General features: G+C 40.6%; 1 protein-coding gene across 1 annotated transcript in view; it reads left to right on the top strand.

Annotated features, from left to right (window-relative positions):
- The window catches only part of LOC126456089 (kelch-like protein 10), a 189,703-nt gene that overhangs the window by 64,586 nt on the left and 112,499 nt on the right, over positions 1–12,618 (top strand). Inside the window, exon 4 of the mRNA XM_050091845.1 lies at positions 3,911–4,190. Within this exon, the coding sequence (XP_049947802.1) occupies positions 3,911–4,190 (280 nt within the window). The remainder of the gene's footprint in view (positions 1–3,910; positions 4,191–12,618) is intronic.

The raw sequence follows: 12,618 nt of genomic DNA, 5'->3' as shown, positions 1-12,618 counted from the left end.
CCTATGCAAGTGCAAATGTAACTGATTGACCTGCTAGGTAATTCCTGTTTTCATGACAAATCGTTTTACGTTAAAACTGTGCAGGTCGTCTTCGTTACTTTCCTTAGAGTTTCCACGTCTCCATAACGAGGTTGCAAAAGTGTTACAATATTTCGATGACATATTTGTGTGAAGGACCTTTTTCCGTTTATGAAACTATTAAGTTACGATCACGTGGCAACCCGAGTGCGAAAATCTATGAAATCGTCTCTGTCTGTCGGTATGCTGAAGGTATTCATGTATAATTCTAATTTCGTTCTAGACGGCTGCAGATCATCATTGGTGTCTGTTCTTTCAGACATGTCCGAAAGAACAGACACCATATCCATATAAGTATATTTAAGGTACTTGTCTACCGTTCAACTCTCGAACATTGCGCGGGAAAAACGTGCGAAGTTTGATTTCTCTTATTTTATTATGCTGATCATTTCTCCCTGTGTAGGTGGGTGCCAAAAAATATTTTCACACTCTGAGGAGAAAGATGGTGACTGAAATTTCATGAGAAGGTCCTGCCGCTCAGGAAAAACGCCTTTGGTTTAGTGACTGCCACCTCAATTCGTGTGATATATCCGTGGCACTCTCTCCCCTATTTCGTGATAATACCAAACGAGCTACCTTTCTTGGAACTTTTTCCACGTCTTCGTCAGTCCTATCAGATGCAGATCCCACACCGTACAGCAATACTCCAGAAGAGGGAGGACAAGCGTAGTGTACGCCTCTTTAGTAAGCTTGTTACATTTTCGAAGTGTTCTGCCAATAAATCGGAGCCTTTGGTTTGCTTTCTCCACAACATTATCCATGTTATCCATGTGATCGTTCCAATTTAAGTTGTTCATGGTTGGGATCCCTAAGTATTTAGTTGAATTTGCAGCTATTAAAATTGCGTCTTTTATCATGTAACAAAAATTTTGTGGAATCCTTTTGGTACTCATGTGGATGACTTCACACTTTTCATTATTTAGAGACAGTTGTCAGTTACTCCCCCCCCCCAATACCGATACTTGTCTAAAATCGCTTTGGAATTTTTATCATGTGATGACTTTATAAGACGGCAAATTACAGCATCATCTGAACAATGTAAGCGGACTGTTCAGATTGTCTCCTGGATTGTTTCTGTAGATCAGGAACAACGGAGGGCCTCTTAACATTTCCTTGGGGAAAGCCAGATATTATTTCTGTTTTACTCGATGGCTTTCCGTCAGTTATTACGAACTGTAAACTTTCTGACATGAAATCACGAATCCAGTCATACAACTGAGACGATACTACATAGGAACGGTGTCAAAAGCCTTCTGGAAGTCTAAAAATATGGAATAAATTTGACGTACCCTGTCGATAGCACTCATTAATCAGTGAGCATAAAGAGTTAGCTGTGTTTCACAAAAACGATATTTTCTGAATCCGTGTTGGTTATTTGTCTATAAATAGTTTTCTTTGAAGTGATATGTAATGTACGAGCACAGCCTCCATGATACTGAAAATTTGTTTTGTTTGTGAACTTTCTTGTTACGAAATGTGAAATATAAAACCAAATTATGGGCAGTGCACCTACACTCCAGACAGCGTGCCATGGCAGTGGGGGAAATGTGCAGCGAGGTTGAGCGCTATGGCACACGTGCCAGGACACGGCTAAAAATATGAATACTTTGCCACCCCTGCTGTACTGGAATATTCCTGCTATAAATTTTGTCATTGTTTCATTTAAGAGGCCTATTCGGAAAGTAAGGTCCGATCGGTCGCAAAATGGAAACCACTGTGAAAATCAAACATGTTTTATTTGCAACAGTTAGCTACACCTTCCAGCTACTTCTCTACATAGTCGCTGCTCCGATTTAGATATTTGTCGTAGCATTGCACCAACTTTTTAATACCCTCGTCATAGAAGGAAGCCGCCTGTGGTTCCTACCAATTCTCTACGCTGATCTACAGCTCGTTGTCTGTGTCAGAACGTTGTCTTCATAGCTAGCGGCTCATGTGAGTAGAAATGAAACTCAGGGAGAGTCAATTACGGGCTCTATTGTGAGTGATCAAACACTTCCCATCGAAAACGCTGCGGGAGCACCATCATTGCCCCTTCAGAGCGCGACCAAGAACTGTCATGCAGAAGGAATCGTATGACAGTTATGTTGTGTGGGCTGCATGGCATCAGGCGAAATCTCACACCAGGCCATCATACTTGGAGGGAGACACTATTGTTCTAAGCATCTTAACGTGCTCACTGCGCGCTCAGAACTGCAAAGAGCGACGTGACGCGATCGATGGGCATACTAGAGACACTGCCCAACACATCTGTGGAAAGATTAATCGGATTTCTACAGCGGACCCCATCGGACCTTGCTTTCCGAATAGCTCTCGTAGTTCCATAGTTCCATGCAGCACCTGTTGTGATGTAGAGTCGTCTGCTGACAAACTGCAACCGGTGCACGCCACTCAAGGAGTGCCTCAACAAATAATAAAATATTACACAAATATTTAAATTAATACAGATCATCATATACATAGAAATGACAAATTTCTGTGATGTTTGTACACTATTATGATTATAATATGACAATAGTTCAATAAGTAATGCAACATTCTTTTTTTTTTTTTTGAAAACCAGGTTAATTTTATTCAGGATTCCAATACGCATATTATTTTCCACTCTTTTGGCTACAAAATCCAATTTTTCGACCTAATATCCGTTCAAAGCGACTATCTTAAGCAACCTCACTGGGAGGGTCTGTATGCCTGCATGGTACCACTTCTTTAGTCGACGTCAGAGCCAGTTCCTTGCTGCATATATAACCTCCATCCACACAGTAGTTTCCACGGAACGTGCCCTTCATTGGGCCAAACAGTTGGCAGTCGGAACGTGCGGGATCTGACTGCAGGGTGGATAAGGAAGTACTGTCCAGTGAACCTTTGTGAACTCTTTTCGCGTGTGCAGATTTCTGTGAGACCTTTGCAGTGAGGTGTTTATTTATGATCCGTCGATCACCTCGAATGAGAGCGTTCGCCAGTTCCAACACTGCAAGAGTCACAGCTGAGTGCGGCCCGGCGGCAATGGAGAGATTTGCGCGACCTTGTTGGATGATGACAGAAGCTTTGCCGGGCGGATCACCGTGCTTTTGTTCACTGTCCGGTCTCAGCAGAGATTTTGCAGGCGCCTATGACTATCTGTAATGCTCTGGTTTTTGGCCAAAAGAATTAGTGATAGCTTTTTGCCTGGTACGCACCTCCGTTGCGGATGCCATTTTGAAGGCTACGTATAGCGTCCACATCTATCGGAACTCCGTGAAAATGTAAGGGCTGAAGCTGGAATATTCCACGATGTCCCACAGCAAATTCTGGATTTGTTCAATAGAAACTGGTCGAGAAAAATAATTTACTGCATTTCTTATTGAACACACCTCTACACTTACTTGATTCATAAAGGTCATGGATACAGAAAACTTCGCACCTTCAGTGTTTACGAGAAAAATTTAATTCAGCTAAATTCTGTACCCTCACACTACTTCTTCCATTTTACTGTGCCTAAACTAAAACGAATACCAATGCTCGGCCGGCCGAAGTGGCCAAGCGGTTCTAGGCGCTTCAGTCTGGAGCCGCGCGACCGCTACGGTCGCAGGTTCGAATCCTGCCTCGGGCATGGATGTGTGTGATGTCCTTAGGTTAGTTAGGTTTAAGTAGTTCTAAGTTCTAGGGGACTGATGACCTCAGATGTTAAGTCCCATAGTGCTCAGAGCCATTTGAACCATTTGAACCAATGTTTGGTTCGAAGAGCGCTTACAGACGCTATTGGCTGTTGTGTCACGTGGTACGTTGCCCTCGCTACTGGGCGTTGCCTCACCGCCCGGTTTCTTACCGCAACTTAACGGCACGCGCGCAGGGACCACTTCTGCGAGGAGCTGGAGAAGACGGCGCGGCTGTACACGCTGCGGAACTTCGTGCGCGTGGCGGCGGACAGCGACGAGGTGCTGCAGCTGCCGGCCAACGAGCTGCGCGCGCTGCTCGCCGACGACGACCTCAACCTGCGCTCCGAGGAGGCGGCGTGGGAGTGCGTGCTGCGCTGGATGCAGCACGACCCGGCCGGCCGCCGCGAGCACTTGCTGCCGCTGCTGCGCGCCGTGCGCCTCGGCCTGCTCGACACCAAGTACTTCCTCGAGAAGGTAGGCGGCCGCTCGCGACGGTTTAGCCCGCGTGACACCAGCTAAACTACTACACTACATGCATATCTGAAGACTTTCTTTCTTCTTCTTTCGCCTTTGCCCCGCGTCGGTGCAGGGCTGGCATGGTTATAAACGGATCTGCCATGCTCAGTTCTGTCACCACCCCATTACCCCCTCCTCCACGCCCCCCCCCTCCCCACAGGGAAGGAACATGTGTACCTCAACTATCTGTCCATTATTCATGTGCAAATGCTAAATGTTTTGAATCGTGTAACTGGTTAGGGACATGGGTACACCCATGGTATACACCTATAGAATATGGGAAGGTACCTGAAAACCGTATCCGGGCTGGTTGTCACACCGACCCTCGTCGTTAATCCACATTGTGGTTTTGATCTGGGCCCGGCGCATCTCCCTGACCCGGAAGCGGCGCTTTAACACACATGGCCTCTTGCAGTTGCTTTACGATTGTTTAAGGTGTTTTAAAACCGTCTGACAACCCTCGTCCCTCCCGTGCACAGGTACTCTATCTCCCACTTTCTCCTTCGCCCTTCATTTCACCTCTTACCCTTTACTGCATCTCATTTCCTGCTTACCCTTCCTTCTCCTACTTTGCATTCGCTTTTCACTACCTTCACTCATCTTTGCCGCCGCCTCCCCAACTTCCTCCACCCCCTTCTACCTACACACCATTTAGACCTTCAACTCCATCACTACTCCTTCATTTTACTTAAATATTACATAAATACATCGCAGGCGGCCGCTGTGGCCAAGCGGTTCGAGGCGCTTCAGTTCGGAACTGCGCTGCTGCTGCGGTCGCAGGTTCGAATCCTGTCTCGGGAATGGATGTGTGTGATGTCCTTAGGTTAAGTTAGGTTTAAGTAGTTCTAAGTCTAGGGGACTGATGACCTCAGATGTTAACTCCCATAGTGCTTAGAGCCATTTGAACCACAAATACATCGCAGTGTAATTAAGCGATATAATACATGTACGACAAACTACAGTCGAAGAGCTATTTTTAGATTAAGTTGAAAGTTGGCTGCTCTTCTGAGCAAATGAACTGCTAGTACAGCCCTCATTTATTGAATCTATGCCTTGTTATAATCAAACTCAAGATTCAACTCATCAGTTTTTGTAACACTATCTGACTTTGATTAAGATAAAGGATAGTAAAAGGGTAGCCCACAATTACGTAGATTGTGCAACTTAGTGAAAGCCAGGCGTAGTATGAGTATCTGGAAACCAATGAATAGGGAGCTAACTTGTAGCACCCCACCAAAATAAATAACTAGGAAACATTTCCAACCTGACGTCATTTATAAAGAGAAAAAAGCACAATTGCAAGTTATCAGCCCCAGCAATAGACCCAGCGGTCAAAATTTGGTCCATAATTCTGATAGTACGGATTTACGACCTTCTGAATGCATAGCTTTTAAACTTTCCAGCGCACTGGTTGCTTGTCATTCACTCTACCCCACTGCAGCCGCCTGACTCCAGAGTACAATGTATTTCCTATTGTCAGCTTGTTGAAAGTGAGGGTCAGGAATTTCGAAATCGTCTTCGATAAGACATGTTTTTTGTATGAGAGAAATAAGTAAGTAATATGTGTACGTAATATGTCATCCTCACTTACATACAAATGCAATACTAGAGCGCTATGTGGCGTTACCAATAAGAAAACCTAACAGCCTACTTACATACCCCCATGCTCCCCACAAATTTTACAAATTGTTTTGGGCAGTGGCCAATACAGATTTGAAAAAATTTTTCATAATCATAATTACCATAACAAGAAATCAAATGCACATACTTATTGATACAATTTTGGTCAAAAGCTAAAATTTTCTCACAGTCCATAAAGACAGTCCTGATCGTTCATCACAGTAAAATAGCAGTGTTTTTTCTCAAAGTCTGAGCAGTAAAAGAAAATGCACACGGAAGTAGTGGATTTCCATGCAGTCTTGAAGAAGTAGTGTTGTCCTTCCAACGGCAAGACAGTGCTGACTCTCGACATGCAGACAGGTAATGGGCCACAACAGATCAAACCCACAGCGGAGTCAGTCGAAGTTTTGAAGAATATTGGTAGGTAGGTCATCACAGAACTGACCACTGTAGTCTTGTTAGAGATTACGGTATCGGTGGGCCACCAGAGGTGCAGTCCTTGTAGAAATAATGGTGTTGGTGAGTCATCAGAGGTGTAGACCCACTGTAGTCCTTGTAGAGATGGCTAGCAGCCATCCGTTGCGACTGTGCAGGTGCACAATCACCATAGAAGAGTCTTGTGGACAATATAGCAAGTCCATGAACCACAACTTGTGCACTCCCAAATTTTTTTAAAAATGTCCGTAGAACCAGCAATGATGTTATCCAGTCCCTTGCTGAATTATTAACACACGTGCAAACACTATCAGTCCCTACTTCTCACATATTGTCCTCATAGTATGACCAACAGAAATGTGTGCAGTGAAATGTAACTTACAAGTTACTTGATTTGATGAACTGGTGTTAATTACAATTTTATAACATAAGAATACAATGACAAAGGTACAAAATACATCATTAAAAACATAATAATACAGATAACATTTGTAGTAATACAGGCTTTACAAAACAATAGAAATTGACATATACATCAGTGTTACAGGAATTATGACATAAGTAAATACATAAAAGATCAGAATAACTTTTAAAACATCAACTTCACACATGAGCATTAAAATAAAACAGAATAAATAATGTCTAAGCATCTTTACAAGGTAAATAACATATTTTCAGAAAAATTCTAGAACATAAATCTTATTAGCTAAACACATACAGACAGGAAAAACACAAATTCACATAGTGTAATAACACAAAAATACAGGACAGGGTTTGTTTTCAGTGTAACATTTGGTACTGCAGTCCAACCCAAAACTTCATTCCATAGATCTTTCGTCTTATTTCAACATTTGTTACCACCAAAAAAATCCAATCCAAGCATGCTTTCTGCATTTATACGTTCACATATTTCTTACCTCATTATTTATTTTCCATTATCTTACCTCATCATTTATTTCCAAGAAAATCCTACCTAAACCTGTTGTCCCTAAACCCTACTTTTTTGTTCATATCCTCTTTCAAAATACTTTTTTTTTTTTGGCCAAACCATTTTCTTACAGCTTCTCAATGCATTTCTTTCCATTCATCACAACTCGTTCTCTTATATAGCCTACCCCATCTTAAGCTAACTTAAATCTACTGAGCTCAGATGCTAAACTAAAGGATGAGGTAATACAGCAGCGCAAAACAATTAACACAAACAGCAATGATAAAAAATGCAAATTGGCAAAGCATACAGCATAAATTAGCAAAGCAAATGCAATATTACAACTAATATAAGGCAATGCGCAGCAAACAATAAAAATAAATCATTAGTAAAACTGGCTTAACAGAATAATACAAAGTCAAAATCAGTAACACTATGCCTGGCAAACAGCAGCAGCAAATGCAGTAACTTACACCTAAACATGACATAGCTCAAGCAGAAAAAATATTACTAAAGACAACAATGCAGATAAGGGAAATGTCTATTCACATCTTAATGTCTATGTAATTAAAGTGGTGCACCACAACTTATTCTACGAGAAATATTACCAAGTAGTTGAAAAGAAAATTATGTATGCAAGTCCTGCGAAGGGAAATGTCTTTTTGTGCTCCTTCGTTTTTTTTTTAAGTAGATCATAAAGTTATTATTTACTGGATCTGTAGGCATAAAGTATCTATATTAGTACATCCATTAAATTTTATTGTAACCAATGCTGCAGTGCAGCCGGAAACTAGATAATAAACAAAATAGGTAAAGCAAGGCGTGAAACGTCATTCACTAGCCATATGGCATTTCATAGTGCAGAAAACAATCTTTCAACTAGCAAGACCCTAGACATGAAATGTTTCTCATCATTTCATTTCAGTAAATATCATAAATTAAGAGCTCCACAGTGTAATCATATGTTTTCAAGTTTGGGCGTGTCGTATTTGCGATGCTTTCTACAAAGAAATGTCAACAGCGATGTAATGGCCTCTTTTTTTTTCTACCTAATGGCCTTTTCTCCAGGCGACTCGCACAGCTGGTCGCCCATAACGCATTACGTCAAGGTCACTTAGTTTTCTAACTGAAATATTTACGACACCAGTTTACTCTACAGTGACAGTCTCATAAAAAAAAATTTCACGGGTCGAAAATTTGTGTTGCAAATGTGTAGAAACAAAATCCTATGAATATAACAGCATCCAAGAAATTTTCACCGGCATTGTGATTCATGCATTTACACACATTTTATAACTCTTTAAAGTACGATTCACGGTTTCCAACAGCCTTTTTCACAAGTCAGAGTCCCTAACCACTACTCATTATTCCTTACCTTATTACACATGTACATATTCATCGGCACTTCTTCAATATTTCATCATAATAAATATGTAGCATAATCAAATTCCTCATATAGCATCAGCTTATTGATCATAAACATACCTCAACAGCATAATACACATCGTCATCATAATAATAACATCATAACACCTCAGTCAAATCTAAAAAACGTTGTAGCTTTCTGCAATAATTTCAAAACCTAAAAAATTCTCTGCTTATTTCAATAGTGTCATCTACCTCAAACATACTTTAAAAATCATGATCCCGTACCAAATATGACATTCAAAGCTCTCATAGTATCACAATGGTTCCGAAAAAATACGAACAGTTCACAAAGTACAGACAAAATACAATTTCATAAGTGTGAAGTTATCCAACTGTGTAATTACGTAAACATCTGTCACTGATGTAGTAAAATAAATGTTTATCTCCCTCAGTTAAATGATCAGATAGCTGTGTAATTCTGTGTTAGAGAAACATGATACCGATGTGTAAAGCTGTATAAGCAAATACCATATTAGCTAGGGCTCCTTGTGCTTGCCAAACACATGGTACACAGAGTAAGCGTGTACCCCCTTGAGGATCAATGTAATTATACCCTCAGGTGTAACAGATTACAGAATGAAATGTATCAGGGAAAACCTTTGTATCATTGTAATTCAAAAATCTTTGAAAATAAATGTTTTAAGTACAAAATTAATCACTCAAATATGTGTCCTTTAGTGCTAAATGTGCGTCTTGCTGTAAGATAATTCTGTGGAAGTATTGCAGTTATCGTCCTCCAAAATCTAAGTTCTGCAGAAGTCAATGTACTTACCTCAGCATGAACAAAAGTGAAATGTCATGCATATAGATATCCACAAAAGTTACTACTAAAACATGTTTTACTTTCCAGAAGAATTCAGAAAAACTGTGCAGATATAAAACAGAAACACCACAAAAGCAACATTGTAAATGGTCACTCATTAGCAGCGTCGTGATAAAGTCGTGTAGCTGTCACATAAACTAACCACTGTGTCATCTGGTATCTCACAGAAAGTACTTTAAATCCAAAATGTATTTTCAAGTAAACCAAAATGTTGCATTAAAATCTCATTAGCAGTGCCAGTATATGTTCTAAGTATGTAAGCCTGATAGTCGTTACGTAATCGTGCAACTAACAGGCAAGAATGTACAAATAACAACATTGTACCATCTGTTCACTATAACAATGCAGTCGTAATTTATGTTTAAAAATGTTCCCTAGGTTTTAGGCTGGACAGTTAACTTCAAAACATTGTTGCATGTGAACAGTTTCTCAGTGTGAAAAAATTGTAATATTGGCGTGAAGTGAAAAGTTTTATGGCAAAGACTAAGTTAAAAAGCGGATTTCCTCTCAATAAACGGTTTTACATGTGAAATGTGGTGCAATCCTTCACTCTTCCTAGTACGCAGAGTTTCAGCTTCAACGCAATTATCATGTGGTATAAGTCGGTAAGGAATGCTAAAATTTTTCTCAAGGTCAGCGTCTACGTTATTTTCCGCTGCGCCAGCTGGCGCACGTGGCTGCCTGCGGTGCTAGTCATTGTCTGTCTCTTTGTTGGTACACAACTTTATTGGTATTTGGAGACCTAACTTCTACAAATTCACCTTGTCGAGAGGGCCCTACCCTGTTTGAATCCTGCCAGTTCTGATGTAATTCAGGTCTGTCTTTAAGATCATATCGTCTGTCGTCATGTTGGTAGATTCCATAGTTTCTTTCTTGTCGGTCACGTGGTGGAGAATTTCTCCCTGAATAGTACCTGCATGCTGGACCGTTGCGTCTGAAGTTATTCTGTCTCCCTTGATAATAATCATTTTGGTTCCCATATTGTCTGTTTCTCTGATTGTCTCTGTGATAGTCTTTACCGCGGAGAGGTGATCTTTCCCTGTAATCCTTACTACTCTGCCAACGGTTGTCATACGGGTGGTATCTGTTTTGGTCACGATTTGCATTGTAGGAATAGCCTTGTCGTGTCCATTTATTATTTCTGTCATTGCGGAATTGTGACGGATGTGACCTGAAATTGTTGCGCTCCTGTTTTCGCGTTCCGTGATTGTCAGTGTCAATTTCCAATTCTTGTAACAGTCCCTGAAAAGCTTCAATGTCGTCTTTGCAACGTCCTGCCAGAATAATATGTCGTAAATGTTCAGGCAATTTGATTAAGCAAATGCGGATGAGTTCTGAGGGGCTGTAAGGGTTTGACAGGTACTGATTCTTGTGCTACATGACTTCAAAATATGTCACAAGACTGGAAAATTCAGATTGTTCGAAATGTTTATCAATATGATGCTATGTTTTACTCGGCCTTGTGTAGCTTGAGACCAATATGCTGAGAGGAAGGCGTGATAAAGTTCTCCTTCACTGTGACAATCGTGAATGACCGATCACATTCTTTCAGCTGGTTCATTCTCTAAGTAGCCACACATAAATTCTAATCTGTACTCTAATGACCAGTTGGGAGGAAAACAATGAGAGAATTGATGGAGCCATGCTTGTGGATGAATGTCGTTGCCAGAATTCTTAAATGTTTTGAATTTACGTGTAGTAATAATCAGTTTATAGTCAAAATCATCGTGTCGCCGAGTAGCATATCGGTCATTGTTACGTCGTGTCGGCGGTTCCATCTCAAAATTCGGTGCACCTAGCCAATTTCTTTCATAATTTCCGAAATGCCCTGTGTTATTATTTTGTGGCTTTTCCGTATTTCTAAGTCCCTCTTCCCGTGTTGGAGCGCGAGTGTCCTCTGAAATATGTAATTTTTGTATTACTTGTGCCAACTGATCTTGTACTTCCCGGATTTCTCTTTTGTGTTGCGTATTAATTTGATTCTGTTTTTGTTTGAATTTCTTAATTTGTTCATATTCTTCTGTGTCAGTGATGGCTACAGGTCTTGTGTCATTCAGATCATCATCTACCTTTGCAGATAAGTTAGTGAACTGATCCGAAAGTTCGGCTACTTTCTCCGATAGTGTGCTTATTTAATCAGTGTGTTTCTCTGAACCAAATTTCAGTGTGTCCATTTGTGTTGAAATCGTATCTACTGTGTCCTTTAAGTTTTCCTGAGTTTTTGCAAGTTGCGTAACCGAATCAGTAGATGCAACTGAGTCAATTTTAGCTTGCAAGGTCTTATGATTGTCATGAACAATAGTTTGAAGTTCTTTTATGGCTAATTCGTGATTCTGTAATGTATTTTCATGCCGCGAAAAAATAGGTTGGAAATTCTCACAAATTTGTGTTTTTACGTCATTACAGACTTTTTGACATTTGGATTCGATTTTATGTAACTCAGTAGTTAAATCTTCACGTGTTTGTCCAAGTGTATGTTCCACTGAGTCTAACTTTTGAAGCTTTTGTTCCATTGTGTCTAACTTTTGAAGCTTTTGCTGTGTTTGTCTCTGATTTTGTTCCATTCTGTTTAACTGTTGCTGTGTTTGTCTCTGACTTTGTTTCATTTGTTGCATTAATTGCAATAATAATGTATTAGTGTATGGAATCTGTTCCTCTATGCTTTTCGGCAGAGCATTTGCACCGGCAAAGCAGACAATGTGTCTTGACTCAGTTGAGAAAACGGTGAGGACGCAAAACCTGAATCTACAGTATTTGCAAGATTGTGTCCTATCATTTCGGATTCCTGAGGCGAGCTGTTGCCGACCGATCGATCGATAATGCTTCCCTGTTCACTAATTGTTTCACTGCCTACACCATTATTTGCAGCCCGCTCCATTTCATTATGCACAATTACCAAATTACTACTTTGAACATTAGTTAATTCATTACTCGGCGGCGCTAACACACTGCTTTCGTCTTCACTTGTCATTTCTCAGTTTACTTTGGAGCCTAGTATTACGTTTTTCACACGCCATTATTGTCACAACATTTCACACGACAACACAGCAAACCACAATTTGAAGAGCAAAATAAGAAAACACATTAACATAGCATAGGTCGTTAATTGCAAGCGCAGCTGCGAAATACTTGGTGCAAATCTACATGCATGC

This window comes from Schistocerca serialis, chromosome 2 (assembly GCF_023864345.2).
Source record: "Schistocerca serialis cubense isolate TAMUIC-IGC-003099 chromosome 2, iqSchSeri2.2, whole genome shotgun sequence".
Taxonomy (NCBI): Eukaryota; Metazoa; Arthropoda; class Insecta; order Orthoptera; family Acrididae; genus Schistocerca; species Schistocerca serialis.
This window is presented reverse-complemented; position numbering and strand designations above follow the sequence as displayed.